We start from the raw sequence: 20576 nt of genomic DNA on the forward strand, positions 1-20576 counted from the left end.
AGCTCCTTGAGAACAAAAACCGTCTTGTTGCTGTTTGTATGTCAGAAATTCATATAATTTGAAAGCTGTTTAAGAGCATTGAAAGAGACGAATAGAATTTTGTGTAAGGACAGTATACTCAAGGAAAAAAAGGTTAGCTTCTGTGGTAAGAACGTGTCTTTTATTTCAGTATTCCTTGCATTTAGGAGATGATCAATAAATGTTTTTTAAGTGAGATAATGAATGAGTCCGGGAGAGGGGTCACCAAGAGTACAGCTTAGGGAGGATGGCCTTGTAGGTTAATAGTGCGCCCGTAGGTATCTAAGTGCCCCCGAAGGATCCCCACTGAAATGACCTGCTCCACTGAAATGGTCCCCACCGAAATCACAAGAAACCAGGGAGTGGGGAGTGTTGTCATACTAGAAGTCTGGGCATTCTGTTAAGAATAGAGCAAGTAGGACCTTTTGAGCAATGCAGGGGTCAGTTCCTGCCCCTCCTGAGAAGTAGTAGTTGTTGTCAGGTGTTGTCGAGTTAATTCCAACTCACAGCGACCTTATGTATAACAGAACGAAACTGCTTGATCCTGCACCATCCTGAACGATCCTTGCTAGGCTTGAGCCCATTGTCGCAGCCACTGTGTCAATCCATCTCATTGAGGGTCTTCCTCTTTTTCGCTGACCCTCTACGTTACCAAGCGCAATGTCCTTCTCCAGGGGCTGATCCCTCCTGATAACATGTCCAAAGTATGTGAGTTGTAGTCTCGTCATCATTGCTTCTAAAGAGCATTCTGGTTGTACTTCCAAGACAGATTTGTTTGTTTTTCTGGCAGTCCATGATATTTTCAATATTCTTCGCCAACACCATAATTCAAAGGCATCAATTTTTCTTGGGTCTTCCTTATTCATCATCCAGCTTTCACATGCATATGAGGAGTTTGAAAACACCATGGCTTGGGTCAGGCGCACCTTAGTCCTCAAAGTGACATCTTTGCTTTTCAACACTTTAAAGACGGCTTTTGCAACAGAAGTAGTAGTATCCCTAGGAAATGAGTGGAGCTTGCCTGGCAGAATCATATCACACCCTCTAATGTGGAAGAACATGCCCATGGGACAGAAGGGAAGCGTACCACTTGGACTCGACTTTTCCTGCTCAGAAACCACAGTATTTTCACATTGGCTACAAGTAGCAGAATATCAACAAGGCCAAGGGAGCTGCCCCTGATAGGAAGTCTGTGAGTCGGAATCAACTCGACAGCACTGGGTTTGTTTTTTGGTTTTTAATACTTATTTTTAATTTATTATATAATTACATTACATATATATATTTATGTATTTAAATAACTATATTGTTACTATATATATTATGCCAGGAACTTATGTGAATTGACTGGTTCAATTCTTAGAATAACCCTCTGAGGTAGATATCATTATTGCCCCTATTTTGTAGGAAGGTTAAATGAATTTCCCACAGTTACAAAGCTAGAGAATGGCAGGCTGTGGCCAGGTGTAGGCAGCCTGGCTTCAGAGCCTGTGCTCCTAGCCCCTGGGCTGCAGGTAGTGGAGCCCTGGAAGGCAGTGCCCTGGGAGACTGCACAGGTGATGCAGCCCAAGTGAGATAGCCTTCTGGCTCCTGCCTTACGGTGCATCACACCGTGAAGTCACATCCAAAAGGAGAAAAATCCCCTTCCAAAAACCTTTGAAAGGTAATGTAGCTCTTTACTGTGGGTGTTTTTTTTAGGGGGTAGGGTAGACAGTAAGGAGGAAACAGCACACAACATGTAGTCCTCCCCTCAGTCCCCCCTTCCTGAGATCTCTTCTTTGCCCTGCCCTTCCTGGTCCTTGAGGAGTGGAGCAGTTTGGCTCCGATAACGGCCTGAGGCAGAAGGGCTCTGGCCTGCTTTGAAGGCTAAGAGAAGGAAAACTACAGATACTTAGAACTTAAATTCTTAAACTTCTGCTTTATTGCATGGCCATACCCAGAAGAAAGTCATTAACCCAGAGGGTGTTTTGTATGTGATGTGGCAGATGACAGCATGAGAAAGGAAGCTGTGCCCAGCATAGCTTTTACTTAGCCTGTAGGCTGGGCCAAACTGAGTCATGGATATAGAGAACTTTTTCCTCGCAGCCTGGAGAAGCTCCTCTGCTAGGGCTTTCCCTGCGCCCAGCTTCCTTCTTCTTACTCTCCATCTGCTGAACTGTGACTTGGCCATGTAAATTTACACCAGCTAGCTCTGGTGGGGAGGTTACTGATAGCAAATTTCTCGAACAATGAGAATAACCATAGAGCATCCATTCACCTGTTTATGGACAAACATAGGATCTTCATATGGAAAGGTGGAGAAGACTTGTGAAAAGATTCAACAAAATATAAGAAAGATGCAGGGATAGATGTGCAGGCTTTTAACAAAAATTTTCTCCAGGAAACAAAATAAAAATTGAGGAAAATATCTCTTCAAGTCGTAAAACAAAAAATAAGGTACAGCAGGTAGAACAAACAGAAACGAAAAGGGAGATGGATGACACGTTTGGAAAGATTCTAAGAAGTCTCAGAATTCATTATAGAATTGAAACGTGCGTTAAAAAATAGAACTCACATTCAATACCCAAAAATCTAATCAGTTGATACACTTGAAAAGCTGTTCCAGAATACAGAGGAAGAGATTGAAGCCATGAGAAAGAAGATGATAAATGGAAGCTAGAGAATGGAAATTGATGATACTGAAAATGAAGGAATTAATTGAAGGTTTTTATATACTAGTCTATGCCTCCCTCTTTCCCCCAGGCATTTGTTTACTGTTTGCCACTTCTACCCTAGAAAACAAAGAACCAGGAGGGAGGGGTTCTCTAAAGAAACTATAGGCCTTTAGTCAGTAAGGCTAGAAATGTTGCTAAGCGCCCTGGTATAGGGCCTCCCACCACAACAAAGAAATATCTGGCCCCAAATAACAGTAGTTTTGTTCTTGAGGAACCCTAGTGTAAGCATACTGGCAAATCTGATGGGGCAGTTAAAAAAAAAAAATGAAAGATTGATTTGTAGAAAAATTACGTAAGTGAAAAAATGAGGCTGGTAGTGTAGTGGTTAAGAGCTACGGCTGCTAACCAAAAGCTCAGCAGTTTGAATCCACCAGCCGCTCCTTGGAAACTCTATGGGGCTGTTTTACTCTGTCCTATAGGGTCGCTATGAGTTGGAAGTGACTCGATGGCAGTGGGTTTTGTTTTGTTTTGTTTTTGGGGGGTTTAGTAACTCTAGGAAAAACAAAAATTTGTTTAAGCAAGCACAAGGGAGTATAATACGTACTGAGCCTGCAGTAAATAATATGTACATGGTCTTAATATTAAAGCAATGACCGATATAACAAAAAAATCATATTATGGTATTAGATGAGGTTAGAGGTGGCAGGGGACATTTGTAGAAAAGAAGTATGAGAATTGGGAAGGGCTTAAGAAGTCAATGTTTAATTTCTAAATCAATAAATCAAGAAATAGTGGTAGAAGCATATCAAAATATGGAGGTAAATAATGGGACAAAATCTTGGATAAAAAGTTCACTAGTGGTGGCCGGGCACCATCCCGTTCTTCTGGTTGCATGGCACAGGAGGCAGCTGTTCATGGACAGAATTAGCCACACATTCCACATCCTCCTTCTGTTCCTGACTCTCTTCCGTCCTCTGTTGCTCCGTGCGAATAGAGAGCAATCGTTGTTCCTTGAATGGCTGCTTGCAAGCCTTTAAGACCCCAGGCATAACACAATGAACTAGGAGGTAGAAGAGAAGCACTAAACAAGTTGTTAGGCTAATTAACTGGGATGTCCCATGAAACCATGACCCTAAACCTCCAAATCAAAGAACCAAATCCCATGAGGTGTTTGGTTGTACATAAGCAGCCTCGGCAGCTACTATTTTTTTTTTGTCACCAAATATATCTATCACAATTTTTTACAGGAAGGGGCTAATTTTTTTTATCATTGTAAGCTTTTAGTACATTTGATTTTCTAACCAGGGGCATGTATTACTTTAATATTTTAAACAAAGGCAAAAATAAGCATATATGCATGTGTGTTTGTATGTGTATGCCGTTGAAGATATTCAAAGGTTCTAAAAAAGATAACTGTATTGATTGGGACAGCATTTATTAATATGTACAAGTTCTAAAATTGATATTTTTATTATTCTAATCACACTAGTTTTCACCAACATAATAAGTTCCGAACATCAGAAAATAGTTCTAATTGTCTTAATAATACTGATTCACGAATCATTTCAATGTTTTGCCCTTGCATTGCAGTTGCAGGATGTGAGTTTGAATCTATGGAATGTCTACAGCAAGATGGATCCCCTGTCTCTGGAGAATTTGCTTTCAGAAGTAAGGAGCCAAACTGTATTTAACTCGCAAATTACGGCCAGTTCCATTATCCACTAAGATCATTTAACTTGAAGAAACGCAAGATATATTTTAGCTAGCTTTAGTCGAAGAATAGAACAGTGTCTTCCTTGATTGTTTATTGGACTCCCTGGAGCAGAACGGAGCCTGAAAAAGTGATGTTTCCTCTTCCACTCTCAGGAAGCCTCTGTTTGAGGCCAGACCGAGTCGGCCCTCTGCCTGCTTCAGGGTTTAGGTTTTGGGTTGGACTCTAGGGAAAAAAAATACAGGTGTCTTTTTGCTCTCTCTTTGTGGAACAGTATACAAAGATAAAAAAGGATGGGATATGGCTTAAAGGAAGCAAGGGTTAGAGCAGGGTTTGGCAGACTTTTTTTGTAAAGAGCTGGATAGTAATATTTTAGGCTTGCGTGCCATATGGTCTCTGCTGCAGCTACTCAACAGTGCCATTAGAGTGCGAAAGCAACCGTAGACTGCTTAAGTGAATGGGTATGTCTGTGTTTCAAGAAAACCTTATTTACAAATGTAGGCAGCCAGCCCATAGCTAAAATTTGCCAACTCCAGGGTTAGAGGGTCAGGCATTAATTGTTCATCTGACCTTTGAAGAAAAAGTTGGTGGTGTTAGGGGAGTGCTTAGCAATAAGGAACAACAAACAAAACTAAAGCCTCAGAACAGGTACTGGTTAAGCATCTCAGTGGTGCCTCCCAGTGGCCATGGATGGGTATGCATGGTCATGGACTTGAGTATTAAATGTGTTTGACTTTTTAAAAATTAATCAAGGTTTACTTGCCGAATCTACCTGTGATGTTTCACTTTAGAGTAGGTAGCATTTACTGACATTTTTTATAACCAGCTATAGTCCCCAAAGAAGGATGCCTAAAACAGACCCATTGGAAGGTGCAGAAGAAAATTAGAATGTCTATGTACAGGTAATCCTCAATTTCTGTTGTATTTGAGTTACAACAAACTACACTTACAACCGTCTGTTGATTTTTTTTTTTTTTTTTACATCTTATTGTTAGTAATATGTGCTACATACGATGTTAAATATATCTGTAAGTTCGTATGTAATGATGTTTCCAACCCCCAAAGACAAATAAAGATTGGATTTATAAAGATACTGTTAATAAAAGGCGATAATAATGAAACCTTAAAAAAATGAGGCATTTGACTTACGTCAAAATGGACTTACAACTGAGTTAGGCACTACCTGTATGTTTATTTTTATCTTAGTAAAGAAAGAAGTTAAGCTTTGTTGATGTTTAAAACACAGACTACCACTGGCATCTTGGCTCAGTCCACATGCAGATGGTCACGTGTCATGTACTGTGGCTGATCCACAGTGAGGGAGGGGTTTCCAGCAGTAACCTTCCCTCATCCTTTTCCGTTGGGCGTATAATGTAGTACAAGGTCTTGTGATTTTCATGCTGCAGGATGGTTGTAAATGTGGTTAATTTTCAAAAAAACATGCTTGAAATAGAGAATGACCATGAAAATCTTTTGTACCACTCAGATGGTCAATGATTTTGTCTCACAGCAAAGTAAAGAAGTATGAGTATATGTGTATATAATTTATAAATAAGAATTCATATATTGAGGGTACTGCTGAAACATTTTTACTGATAATGGTGTATGATAAGAGAAATTAGAAAACACCTACAACTTTTGTCCAAGGATTTTAATGTTCTTGGGCAATCCTTTCTGATAAATTATTATGTTGGGGGTCGCACATTACAATTTTCCAGTACTATTACTCTTTCTCCATGTTTTATCTATCATTACTCTATAAAGAAGAGCACTCCTTTCCTTCCTTCTTCCCTTCCTTTTCCCTTGTTTTCTCTTTTTAAGTATCATTATGGACCCATTTAAAAAAAAAAATTCAGTGTGTTATAATCTGTCGCCATCATTATTCTTTTTGATGCTCAGATTGCCCCATGTTTGTTCAGTGGGAACCCCTTCAGATTGCCCTGTCTCCTTTTGACATGTATCCATCAGTCTTTGGGCACTTCCAGGAATATTTCCTGGATGATATTCCAGGATCATCTTGAACTTGCTTTACCATTTCTGGAATCAGCCATTTCTCTAAGCTGCTGTGATTCTTTTTTAGTAAGGGATAGTATTTAGAGACCAGGATCTGGGTACTAGGTGTCTTTCTTGCTATTATGGGGACATTGGTTCTAAGCCCTTTCAGTGGGCAGAGCACAGAAATGAAGTAAAAGGATAGTAAAGAAAGAAAATGATGAAGTTTCAAAAATTGTATTTCCCTGAAATAGCAGAAGGCTTGAGTCTACATGTTGAAAAGGGCATACCGTGTCCCAGAGAAAATTGTCCCAGAGTAGTCAACACTGAGTCATGTCCCAGTAAAGTTACTGTCTTCCAAACAAACCAAAAAAAACAAACAAAAACCCCAGACAATACTTTGGCAACAGGTACATATAAAGGCAGAAATTCAGGCTGGCCTCGCATTTCTCCACAGCAGAAAAAAAAGTGATGAGAAGAATGGATTTAGGATGGCTAAAAAGCCACTTTGCCCAATGTCTCAGACCCAGCTAGGAAGTGGTAAGGCTAAGATAGGACCCCCGGTATACGTGGCACCACACAGCTGCTGTGTTTTCTTCACCTGCAAGTGGGACGTTTGCTGAAGCCACCCACCTGAATTGTTGCTGGTCAGCTGGCAGGCGTTAACGCTGCTCAAAACACTGGGGAATTGCTGGTAGGAATATGAAATGGAACAGCCACTGTGGAAAACAGTTTGGTGGCTCCTCAAAAAGTTAAACATAGAATTGCCATAACCAACCAGTTCCATTGACGTGATTCCAACTCATGGCGACCGTATGTGTTTCAGAGTAGAACTGCTCTTGATAGGGTTTTCAATGGCTGTGATCTTTTGGAAGTAGATCTTCAGGGCTTTCTTTCGAGGTGCCTCTGGGTAGATTCAAACTGCCAGCCTTTCAATTAATAGCTGAACCCTTAACCATTTGCACCATCCAAGGACTTCTAGAATTACTGCCTGAAAAAACCCGTTGCTGTCCGGTCGATTCTGACTCACAACAACCCTATACTACAGAATAGAACAACCCCGTAGGGTTTCCAGGGAGCAGCTGGTGGATTCGAACTGCCAACCTTTTGGTTAGCAGCCTAGCTCTTAACCACTGTGCCAGCAATTCCACTTCTAGGAATATACCCAAAAAACTTGGAAGCAGGGACTCAAAACAGGTACTTGTACACCAATGTTCATAGCTGCATTGTTCACAATAGCTAAAAGGTGGAAGCAACTCAAGCATTCATCAACAAGTGAATGGATAAACAAAATGTGGTATATACGTACAATGGAATGTTAATTAGCCATAAGAGAAATGAAGATCTGATACATGCTACAACGTAGATGAGCCTTGAAAACATTGTGCCAGGTGAAGGAAGTCAGACACAAAAGGACAAATACGTGATCCTACTTACATGACAAATCTAGAATAGGCAAATGCTTAAAGACAAAAGTTTATTAGTAGTTACCAGGGGTTGGGGAGAGGGAGAATGAGGAATTACTGCTTGAGTTTCTGTTTGGGGTGACGAGAAAGTTTTGGAAATAGATAGTGGTGATGGTTGTGCAACATCGTGAGTGTAATTAATGCCACTGAATTGTACACTTAACAGTGATTAAAACAGCAAGTTTTATGTTATATATGTATTTAAACCACAATTAAATAAATAAATAACAGAAATCAATGAGTTAAAAAACAGGAAAATGTTAGAACTCATAAATAAGGCCAGAGCTGGGACTTTGAAACCAAGAACAATGAAATAGATAAACTATTAGCTTAATTGTGGTAGATTATATTGCTTGTTTATAATTCTTCCCTTCTTCACATCCTATCATAGTTGACAGTGGGTATTCTTTCTTTCCTTCCACACTGATGTTGTCCTCGGTCATGTGTCCTCGCTTCGGCAAGTGTAATGTGAGTGGCCATGACATCATGTCCCACTAGAGGCTGTATGTGTGCTTGTGTGATCTGTCTTGCCTTGTTACTCTCCTGCCAGCTACAATGAGAAGAACTTGCTCCAGGTAGCTGCTGCTTCAACTCTCAGTCCTGAAAGGAGAGAGATCTAGAAAGACTAAAACAAGCCAAGCTGAGCCACAACCAACCTGCAGACCTGTGAGCAATATATAAATGTTTTTTGTTATGAGACACTGGTATGTGAAGGCTGTTTGCTACACAGTATTATTGCAGCAAAACCTGACTAATAAATTAATCTAATAGAAAAAGAGGAGAAAGCACAAATTTACAAAATAAGAAAAAGGAGGGAAATGATAGATACAAAGGAAGTTAATTAAAAAGTAGTGGCCTCATTTCAATGCAAATACATTTGAAAACCTGGTTAAAGGGAATAATTTTCTCTTAAAACATTTTTTTAATCAAACTATACTCCAAAATAGATAGAAAATACAAAGTAACCAATTGAAAAAGACAGAGAAAACACCAGGAACAGATGGTTTTATAGGTGAATTCTATCAAAGCTTTAACATAAAATACAATTCTGGAGCCATTTAAACTGTTTCAGAGTGTGGGAAAAGCACAGCTTGAAATTTTTTAATGAAATTAGCTATGATATCAAAACCCAGCAAAAATAACTCAAAAATGAAAACTACAGACTGGTGTCACTTATGAATATCGATGCTTATATTTTAAGTAAAATATTAGCCAACAGAATCTAATATCATGTTAAAAGAATATTCCAGGATGAAGTAGGATTTTTTTAAGGGTTCAATATTAAGTTCAATATCAGGAGCTCTAATAACGTAATCATTATATTATTTTTGTTTCCTTTAATCCACTTTATGATCCCATAGATGCTGAAAAGGCATTTGATAAAATTTAAAATTCATTTATTTAAACATTTCTAGTTACAATAAGCATATAAAAGGAAAATAAAATCTGAAGTTTTTTTGTTTTTTGAAAAGGAGTAATAATAAAAGAAACCCATGGCTAGTATAACTATGGAAAAGAGAAAAATGCAGAACATACAGTATTAAGGATGATAAAGCAAATTTAACCACAGGTGAAGAGAGAGAGGTATTTCAGGAGTTTCTGCAAGTGACTAAGACCTATTCCTCAGTTGCGTGCAGCGCCCTAAATGTGGGGGTGTCTGCAGATCACATGTGAAGGCTAGACGTAGCACCATAATTTTGAGAACATTGCAAGAGTCTCTGGAGTCAGTGGAGAGGGACCATTCAAGAGGACATCTTTAAGTGCACCTGGAACAACAGTGACATCATGTAGCTGAAGAAGCAACAGTAGTAATCACCACTGGCTGTAGGCCAGGTCCCTTTCCTGGTTTTCTGACTTCCCATGAACTTGGTATTCGTAGGTGATCCCATGATGAAGGGAAGGAAATCTTTCTAATCCCTCATACTGGACTTGTCATCTATCCTGAAGAGTAGAGGCTCTGAGCCAGATTTAATTTGTTTTAGAAATAATAAAGTAAGATGATATTTTTTACACTGTGGAAAGTTTGGTGCAATGGATCTCTTTTATATGGCCTTCTTGCCATGGTCTTGTGACTCCAAAAAAAAAATGATTGGGTGAGACTATGCAAATAAGGTGCATGGCACCCTTGTGGGGGTAAAACCATGCAGATAAGGTGTATGGAGCCCTAATGAGGGGATTGGTCAGTTTTGCCATCCTGCTAGGCTTAAAATGAGCCATCCCAGAGGCAAAGAAGAGGGACTTCACTACGACCAAGAAAAAAGAGCTAGAAGTGGAGCATGTCCTTAGGACCCGGGATGCCTACGCTGAGAGCCTCTTGGACTCAGGAAAGAGACAGAGAGAGAGATCTGTAACACCAGAGATGGTGAGAGTCAGCAGCAGAGAAATGGCAGCAGCAGAGGCAGCAGAACCAGGAGACCTGCAGAAGATGGCACAGTGCCCTTCCCAGCCCATGAAGTGAGAGAGCTGAGTGCCTTCAGCCAGGAGGCTTGCTGGCAGAGTGGGGCGCATCTGGGTACATATTGGAGCTAAAGAGCTTTGTAACACTTTTCCAAGCAGGGCAGAGGCCAGGCCGAGGGTCCAAGAGCCAGAGAGAGGCCTGCCTGCAGACATGGCTGAAAAGAGGCTGTCCTGAGCAAAGAATAGTATCCTGAGTCATTTCTGATCCTGAATTGTAACCTGTTACTTCCCTAATAAACCCCATAACTGTGGGTATGGTCTGTGAGTTCTGTGTGGCCATTGAAGAGAACTATTGAACTCAGCAGAGAGGTAGAGAGTACCGCAGGAGGGAAACCGCTGGTGTCAGAATTGGTAAAAAAGGCTGGGGATGGGAGGTATGTCTGACCTCCACTTCATAGGAATCAGCCTCGGGCTATTGATGCTGATAATGCTTCTCTCCCCTTCTGAGGTTAGAGGAGGTCATATGCCCCCCCATGCCATTTTTACAGAGAGCTTTTTTTTTTTTTTTTAATCAGTAAGAAAATACGCCAACGGAGAATTGAGGAACAGCTTGTTGTTTTAGTTGCCTGAGTTGATTCCCACTCGTGGTGACCCCGTGTGTACAGAGCAGAACTGTGCTCCATAGCGGTTTTAAGGCTGCGATCTTTTGGAAGCAGATCGCCAGGCCTTTCTTCTGAGACACCTCTGGGTGGGTTTGAAAAGCCAGCCTTTCGGCTAATAGTCAGGAACTTAACTGTTTGTGTCTCCTCAGGGACTGCGGGAGTTGGCTACCCACAAAATAAAAAAATAAAAATGATTATGGATTTCTGCTTCCCATTAAGGATGCAGGAAGTCCAAAGAGATTGTTGTTCCCACCCTAACAAGCAGAACAATCTGGATAAGCAATAGAATCCTAGTTTTGTTGTTTGTTTGTTTGTTTCATTTTGTTTTTAAACCCGTAAGAGTTGAACTCAGTTCCAGAAAAGGCAGGGCCTCCCGTAGGATGCTGGTGAAACAGCAGGAGAAAGAGGAACCCGCCGTGGCCGGGGTAAAGGGAAATTAGCTGAGCTTCTAAAGACCTTTTAGTGGTTGTGTGTGAGTGAATAGACGCCTGCCCTTCAGCTCTGTTCACAGGTCTCATGAGTGCTCAGAGTAATACACCAAAGGCTAGAGGCCAGGCGGGAGAGCCAACAGACATTCTCCCTGAGGCATTTGATACCCAGCTACTGTAGCCTATTGGGAGCAGGAAAGCTGAGAGAAACCTTTTGGAGGCACTACAGGCCTAACAGAGTATGAGCAGCTGCCATCTTATGGCTGGAGGCAAGACAGCAGGACAGAGAGATCTCCCTAGGTAGACTGAGGCTAGGGGACTGGAGAACAAAGAGAAATCCTTAGCAACCCAAAAAGCTGGTAGTGGTTTTGTAAGGCAAAGAGATTCAGAAAACTGGTGAATCAACTGTAAAACACAAAGAGATTTCCAGAACCTTGCCAATGATCTGAGCCAAGTCTTTGCTGAAGGGAAAGGCCGGATCCCACCCTCAAAATATTTGAATTTAATGATGGACAAATTATAGTGCAATGAAACCCACACCCAGATCAATTACAGATCAGATTGACTTTGGCCCTGACTCTAGTGCCCTGACTATATGTCTGGCTATATAATAAAAAATTGTAAGACTTGAAGAAGCCAGAAAAAAAAAATTTTTTTTATAATTTTTATTGTGCTTTGAGTGAAAGTTTACAAATCAAGTCAGTCTCTCACACAAAAACCCATATATACCTTGTTACACATTCCCAATTACTCTCCCCCTAATGAGACAGCCCTCTCTCTCCCTCCACTCTCTCTTTTCGGGTCTATTTCACCAACTTCTAACCCCCTCCACCCTCTCATCTCCCCTCCAGGCAGGAGATGCCAACATAGTCTCAAATGTCCACCTGATCCAAGAAGCTCACTCCTCACCAGCATCCCTCTCCAACCCATTGTCCAGTCCAATCCATGTCTGAAGAGTTGGCTTTGGGAATGGTTCCTGTCCTGGGCCAACAGAAGGTCTGGGGGCCATGACCACCGGGGTCCTTCCAGTCTCAGTCAGACCATTAAGTCTGGTCTTATGAGAATTTGGGGCCTGCATCCCACTGCTCTCCTGCAGAAGCCAGAAAATTTTATTCTTGCTTTTTATTTTATTCTTTTATTTGGTTAAAAGGAAACCATCAATAGAAGCAGACCCAGATGTTGGAATTAGCAGAGGGAAACTTTTAAATAATTATAATAAAATTTCTGAATAATCTGGAAGAAAACTGTATGCATGAAGAGAGAGAGAATTTCAGCAGAAACATGAAAACTATAAAAAAACCAAGTAGAAATGGGAGAGATAAAAAATATTATTTCAGAAATGAATTCATTAGATTGGGCTTGCAGAAGATTAGACATACTGAACAAAATGTTCAGTGAACTCAAACACAGATGGGTAGAAAAAGTCTAAACTGTAGGGCAAAGAGAAAAGATAAGGGGGAAACGGAGTGTCATGGATTGAATTATGACCCCACCAAAAATGTGTGTATCTATTTGGCCAGGCCGTGATTTCCAGTATTGTGTGGTTGTCCTCCATTTTGTTATTGTAATTTTATGTTAAAGAGGATTAGGGTGAGATTGTAACACCCTTACCCAGATCACATTCCTGATCCAATGTAAAGGGAGTTTCCCTGGGGTGTGGCCTGCACCATCTTTTATCTCTTCAAGAGATAAAAAGGAAAGGGAAGCAAGCAGAGAGTTGGGGACCTCGTACCACCAAGAAAAGCAGTACCCGGAGGAGAGCGGGTCACTGCACCTGAGAAGCCCCTCTACCAGGGGAAGGTTGATGACAAGGAATCTTCCTCCAGAGCCAGCAGAGGGAGAAAGGCTTCGCCTGGAGCTAACAGCTGAATTTGGACTTGTGCCTACTAGACTGTGAGAGAATAAATTTCTCTTTGTTAAACCATCCACTTGTGGTGTTTCTGTTATAGCAGCACTAGATGACTGAGACACAGAACACCCAGTATCTGTCAGACAATGTCAAATGATCTAACATAGTATAATTGGAGTCGCAGAAGGAGAGAGAGATAAAATGAGTCAAAAAAAAAGTGAGTTGGTAACAGTGTTTGTTTCCTACTTGGGTCACAATCTGACAGGCAACAGATTTGGTTGCTATGCAGCTTGTATGCTGCCCTCATTTACAGTGGCAGGTACTGAACCATTCCAGACTGGTTCAAAGCCCTGATAAAAACAAAACAACGTTTAAGTTTCCAACAATAGTAACTTGATTAAATAAATCCATTCAGTGGCCCATTACACTGCCCTTAAAAATGGGATTTTAGAATTGTATTGGGTTTGGAAAGATGTTCAAAATATGTTAGGTGGAAAAGGTAAAAAAGCAGAGTTATGTCTCCATCTTTGTAAAGCAATTTGTGTTTCTGTGTCTAAGAAACTTCAGGTGGTATTCTTTTTAGCCATGTTTATATTTTTACTTATTTGCATTTTCACATTTTTATTGTGTAATTTTTAAATACTGAGATTAAGCACCTTTTTCCCCTTGGTCAGTCAGTATAGTGCCTTTGGGTTTTTTGTTTTGTCTTGTTTTTGATTGTTGGTTTACTAAACAAATACCCAGTTCTTGAATCCCTATTCTGTTTCCCAGAAACTATGCTTGTGCTGAAATCACAAAGATGAAGAGACACTGTCCCGGCTCATGCTGTTTGGTGGATAAGATGGACTTTTAGACCAATAATAACAACATAATTTAGTAACTGCTACAGTAGCGGTAGGAGCATCGAGGATAAGGAGTAACTGCCTGAGGGTGCTCAGGAATGCTTCCCAGGGGAGTCCTGTGTGGTGATCAGGGACTTTCTGGGCTTTGAAGGGGCCTGCCTGAAAGCCTCAGAATCATCCCTTTTGAACATTGCAAGAAGCTGCTCAAATGAAGCTCTCTTCCCCTCACCTAGTTCTTAAGCCAGCCACCTCCCCTGACTTGGTGATAGTGTCTTAAATATGGACTTTAAGCCATCCTAAGAGCTACTTCTACTGGGTGCCAGCCCAGAGCCAGGAGTTCTGTCCAAAGTTCAGTGTCTTTGCCCACTGGCCTAGGGCCAAAGTATACTGGCATGGTCCTTGGGGTTTTCAAATTTTTTCTGTATATCTGACCTTGATATCTATCTAGGCTCGCCTTCTGGATTTGGCTTTGAAGAGTCTGAGTGGATATGTTTCCTCTCTTCATCATTAGATACACCTGACCAGCTCCAACTACATACACAGTATCTGTTTCCACAAATGCAGGGCTTGTGTGGGGGGAAAAGTCAGAGGATAGTGTGTCTGGTGGAAAGTATGCAGGCTCTGAATATCTCCTACCTAGGTATATTTCCCTGTTCTGTGCTTGTTAGCATTGTATCCTCAAGCAGATCACTTTTCTACTTGGTGCCTCAGTCTCCTCATCTATAAAATGGGCATAGAGAATTACACAAGGATGTTAGGAAGATTAAAAAGAGCAGTATATATATAAAAAAATTTTCATATCTAATGCCAGTTATTTTCAGTAATGAGAATTCATTGTATCTGCCATTTTGCTCATAGCGTAGACCTGAAAGCAGTATTTAACAATTCATTCTGACTATACTATATGGTACTATAGTTAGTACTGACATATCCACCTTCCTTGAGGAAATTTTTTGAGAACAGAGTGCCTATCTTCTCCTGCATATCCCCCAAAGCACACAGTGTTTTTCACCTAGAAGGTAACAGGAGAATTCTACTGTGCAGCTCTGTGACTTCTGTCACAGACCCAAAGCAAGGTAGGCTATTAAAAATTAGAAACTGACTTCCAGTTTCTAAATGGGATTGAAAAACAACATAAAGTGTATTCTGTAGTAATAGCTATATTGGTTCTTTTTGGTTTCTTAAGTCTCACAAAGTGAAGCATTCAGGTATAACCCAAGAGATTGGACAGAGCCAAGCAGAGGTGAAACAGAGCCACCACTTGGGTGGACAGCCTCAGAGCTTCCTCATGGCCAGTGATGTGCACAGTGGATGAGAGAGAGCAGACAGAGGTCAGGAAGTCAAGGGGAGGCCCATGTGCTCCCACAGCCAACCTCAGGCAGGCCTACAGTAGAGGCAGAGAGACTAACAAGTACTGAGGACATCCAGCATGTGAGGCCTGGGAATAAGCACTTGATAAAAGATTATTTCATTTAATTCCTATAATATCCCTGTCAGGTAGATAGTATTCCTGCCATTACACAAATGAGGCATTTGAGTTTCAGAGAGGTTACGTCCTCTCCTATGGTCACACAGCCAGTAAGAGGCAGAGCAGAGGTTGCAGCACAGGTCTTGCTGATTCTAAACATACTGTTAGTGCCAAAATGTGGGTGGCAGCTAGCTCCAAATGGGGAGTGGTTGGGGGATCCGAGGAGTCAGACAGACATTGAGAGTCAGTGGTTAGAATGTTGGTTAGAAAAGCAAGGAATATACATTTCTCCAGAGCCTGGGAGGACGTGTGGTGTAACCTAGTACCAAAGTGGGAAGACTATACTGGACCCGTGGGTACTGTAGCACCTGATAGCAGTGGGCCAGGAACCCAAACCCAGAAGGACTGGCTTACAGGGCCAAGGCACAAAGGTGAAATGACAGGGCAGTCTGACCCAGGCAATTGCAGATGACCAGTTAAACAAATAGATACACGTATTTGTATTTATAAAATACATACGTAAAATTAGAATGAGGGATTATTTCCCAGAATGTCACAGTGATTTTTATTCTGTATTTCCTGAGTTTTCTGTAATAAACATATATTAGGTATTTTTGAAGTATTAAAAATCTGTTATTTTTTAAAAAATCAGAAAACTAGTATACAACTAAATGAATTATTATGAAGCAAAGCAACAGAACCTTGCCAGCCACTCGAAAAGCAATCTGAGTGTTTTCTGCCAAACCCAACCCCTCCTTCGCACTCGCCAAAAAATAGAACTGTCATGAATTCTGTGGTAACTACCCGCTTCCTTTTCTTTGCAATTTTATCATCCAAATGTGCTTCCATAAACACTGTAGTTTAGATTTGCCTGCTTTTTTTTTTTTTCTCAAATGTTTTCTTTGGTTTGTTTTTTTTTAATCTCTAGGTTCCCTGCATCTCCATACCCTCCTTGCTATTTGTCGAAGAAACCAAATAATTTGTCGTACAGTTGCCCTCAGTTGGGATTTTGTTGACTGCATTTCCATGGTGTAGTTTAACATTTTCCTTGTCTTCTGTATTTTGTGAGCATTGGTAATTGGATCTAGAGGTTTAATAAGTTTCAGGATTGATTTTTGGGGAAAAGACTACTTCCTAGAGAGTGCTGTATCTCTGTCAAGAGGCACATAATATCTGATTGATTCTTTTTATTTTGTGAGCAGTCATTGCTTATAATCCTTAGATCATTAAACACTTAATTTGCTATTACAAAATGGTGATATTTCAATTCTATCATTCCTTCTTCATTTATATTATACTTTTCTAAAAAAAACTTTCAACTTGCTATTTGATTACACAGTGGTAAAGTTCATATGGGAAAAGCGGGATAAATGCTTGAATTCTTCCTTCTCTTTATGTTTACAAAATGTAGTTGATTCCCAACTATTCTCCAAAAGTGATCAATTCATTTATGTGAATATATGTGTGTGTGTATATATATAATTTTGGACTCATAAATTTAAACATGTTTGATGTGTTTCTGTCCATTGCAGTTATTATCTTTATTGTATGCTCAGATTGTTCCCTCTTTATGCAGTGGGCTCCCCTCAAGATGGTTCACAAATTCTTTTAACACAATTTTAATACACCTTGCCAACTTCCTTGCTATTTACTATGACAAAATGTTCCAGGCTTATCTTATACATTTCCTGTCCCAGACCTAGAATCCATCATTTCTTTAATAAGTGTGGTTTCTGTGACTAAGAAGTGATAGTTCATCACCACAGCCTGGGTGGCCTTAGGAATGCTCATTGCTATTGGATTGTTTCTGGATCTATTCAGTGATCTCTCTCTCTCTGTGCTTCTGTCTCTATCTTTCTTTCCATAGTGTAAGTATGTGTGTACATATATATGTGCACACACACACACATATGTATATATACACACACATACAGGTGTACACACACACCTCATGAGTTTGTTCTTACACCTCTAGTACAAATTCAGAACCACTGAATGTTTTCTTAACTGCTTCTATTTTACATTTATTTCTTTTTCCCATAACAAAATCCTGTTTTGCAAGGACACTGGGATGATAGAATTGGACTATGTCATAATTAATTGGTTTGTCTTATCCCACGTTATACATAAAGCGTAGAAAACAATATGAGTACTGACACCTACGTGATTATTGAAAACGGTTATATATAATTCATAATATTTATAATAATACATGTATATGTATATATATATATATATATATATGTGAAGATATACATAGAGAGAGAGATAGCCTAGACAACAAGTAGAGAAGCCATTAGTGAGAATGTGGTTTACGCTGTCAGTTATTCCCAGCAGAGGTCCATTTGTGCTTTATGCCCAGGACCAGAAATAGAGTCAATACATGATGAGTGCAGAACCCACAGTTCTGAGTGGCTGTGCAAGCTCGACTGGGAGAGAAGAATGAAGCAGCATAGGTCTGGTTGGTCAGTTTTGGTGCAGCAAACAGAATGCCTGCTGTGAGTGAGGCACTAGGCTGGGAGCCTGACCTTTTAAACTTAGCACGAGATGGATAGTGAAGCTGACTGTCCAATTTGAGTACAAATTATCAGCAGCTTCAAGACAAGGACAAAGATATTATTTCAGGAGTATCTAAATCAAGCAAACCAAAGCTAGTGCTTTGGGGGTAACTGATGATGCCTTAAAGAAAAGCTGGTAGCAAAAGGTAGTGATGGTGATCAGGAGCAGCAGAGTTCAGTGAGGAGGCTGAAACACAGCTGGGATGGGGAGGGAGTAGAGGCTGCAGGTAGAGGAGTCAGGTGGGAAGGGTGCAGAGCACCTCAGTACTTCTCTGGCCCCCTTGAATTGCACTTCAGTGACGTGTCCCTTTTGGCACTGGATGTAGTACTATCCTTTGGGTGCCTCATAAATAACTCCTTCCTCTAATAAGGACCGCTAAAGTAAGGCGTTTGGGGGCTATTGCTCCTTTTTAAAAAACAGTTTTATTGAGGTATAATTTACGTACCATAAAACTCACTTGTTTTAAGTGTACTATTCAATGATTTTTTGTAAAAATTACAGAGTTGTAAAGCCATCACCACAATTCAGTTTTAGAATATTTCTATCAACCCAAAAAGATCTCTCGTGCCCACTTGCCATCAGTCTCCATTCCCACTTCCAGCCCCAGGCAAACACTAATCTACTTCCTGTCTCCATAGATTTGCCTTTTCTAGATATTTCATATAACTGGAATCATGTCCCAAGTGGTCTTTTGGGTCTAGCTTCTTTGACTTGGCATAGTGTCTTTTAGTTTACCCATGTGGTAGCATGTATCAGTAATTCACTTCTACCTTTTAAAACAGTGTATTTAAATGTTCTGGTATTTTGAGATCAGATGCAGTTTCATTATTGATTCTCTTTTTCTAAAGTACCCTCATTATATGACCAAAGAGATGATCTTTCTCATTTTCTTCCTAGGATTTAGTGACTTTTGAACACCAGTGGACTAGCTTCTTTGCTAATTTCGACACAGAAATTCCTTTCCTCTTGGAACTTTCTGAATCTCAAGCGGGTGAGGTATGTAAGGGAAGGGTCAGAAAGAAAGAAGAAATTTTTTTTGTTTTTGTTTTTATTTTTAAAAATATAAAGCTATCATCCTAATTTGTTTTAGATATCATTTCCTTTATTATATGCTACAAAGAAGTCCCCTCTCCATAAAAACCAAAACCAAACCCGTTGCTGTCAAGTTGATTCTGACTCATAGTGACCCTATTAAAAAACAAAAAACAAAACTCATTGCCGTCTGACCCTATAGGACAGAGTAGAACTGCCCCATAGAGTTGCCAAGGAGCACCTGGTGGATCTGAACTGCTGACCTTTTGGTTAGCAGCTGTAGCACTTAACCACTATCCCACCAGAGTTCCCATTGGAAGTATATAGATGTAGGAATAGAATTGCTGGGTCAAAAGGTAAGTGTATATGCAGTTTGTTAGCTGTTGCCTAATTTCTCTTCAGAAGGGCTTTACCCATTTGCATTTCCATCAGCAAAATATAGGAGGATGTGTTTCATCACAGCCTCACTAATAGATTGTGTTGTCATTTTTTAAATTTTGGATAGTCTCACAGGTGAGAAATGGTATCTCAGTGTTATTTTAATTTGCATTTCTCTAATTAGGTGTAAATTTGAACATTTGTCATGTGTTTGAGGGTTATTTTTACATTTTGCTTTGATGTCCTTTTCCCATTTTAATATTGGTACAGTATTATTAACTGAACCACAGAGCATAGTTTTAGGTCCTTTGTCCCTTCAGTTTTTAAAAGTTCTTTTTGGGGGCCGTTATCTTTCTGTCTGTTGTATATATGGCAAGTATTTCTTGAAAGTTTGTCAGTTGTCTTTGGACTTGCTGTTTTGCCATATAAAATTTTTTTTTATGTAGTTAAATTTATCAGTCTTTTCCTTTATTGCCTCTGGATCTTGAGTCATTGTGTAGGGAAAAGCTTTAAACTAAGGTTAAAGAAAAATTCACCCTTCTAGTACTTGGTGTGGTTTAATTTTTTTTATATTTGGATTCCTAATCCATCTGAAGTTTTTTCTTATGTATGATGTGAGATATGGATCTAATTTTATCTTTTTGTTTTTTTTCCAAATGACTACCCAACTAGAACTCCAGCTATGTAATTTACTAGCTCCGTGTCTTGGACAAGTTTATCTTTATGTCTTAGGAAAGTCATCTGTAGAGAGGGGATAATGATAGAATGTACCTCATAGATTATAACTAGGAGTACTTGAGATGATGCATTTAAGTGCCTATCACAGTTCACACATAGGCCCTCAGTAAACTTTAGCTCTTATTTTAATATGTAAAGAGTTTTTACAAATCAGTAAGACAAACACCAGTACTTCAGTTGATGAACATCCAAAGGATGTAAGTAAACAGGTAAAGTGAACTAAGGAGAAAACCCAAATGGCTACTGACCATATGTAAAATATTCTATATCATTAAAAATCAAAAAGATATAAAATAAAACAATAATGAGGTACCAATTTTCATTTTTCAACTTGGCAATATATTTAAAACATGTAATAGTGCTTATGATGATATAATAAGAT

At 39.9% G+C, this 20576-nt stretch overlaps 1 protein-coding gene across 7 annotated transcripts in view; it reads left to right on the forward strand.

Annotated features, from left to right (window-relative positions):
• DNAAF9 (dynein axonemal assembly factor 9) overlaps positions 1-20576 on the forward strand; it is a 155880-nt gene that overhangs the window by 38364 nt on the left and 96940 nt on the right. For 5 of the 7 annotated variants that reach the window (XR_010319220.1, XM_064275836.1, XM_064275838.1 and 2 more), the window contains 2 exons: positions 4263-4340; positions 18944-19042. Coding sequence is in view for 6 of the 7 variants with exons in the window: in XM_064275836.1 (XP_064131906.1) it covers positions 4263-4340; positions 18944-19042 (177 nt within the window). In the remaining variant the exon portion in view is untranslated. Of the gene's footprint in view, positions 1-1128; positions 1240-4262; positions 4341-18943; positions 19043-20576 lie in introns of those variants that run through there. The other 2 variants (XM_064275840.1, XM_064275837.1) reach the window with 2 other exon arrangements.

This window comes from Loxodonta africana, chromosome 24, assembly GCF_030014295.1.
Source record: "Loxodonta africana isolate mLoxAfr1 chromosome 24, mLoxAfr1.hap2, whole genome shotgun sequence".
Classification (NCBI taxonomy): Eukaryota; Metazoa; Chordata; class Mammalia; order Proboscidea; family Elephantidae; genus Loxodonta; species Loxodonta africana.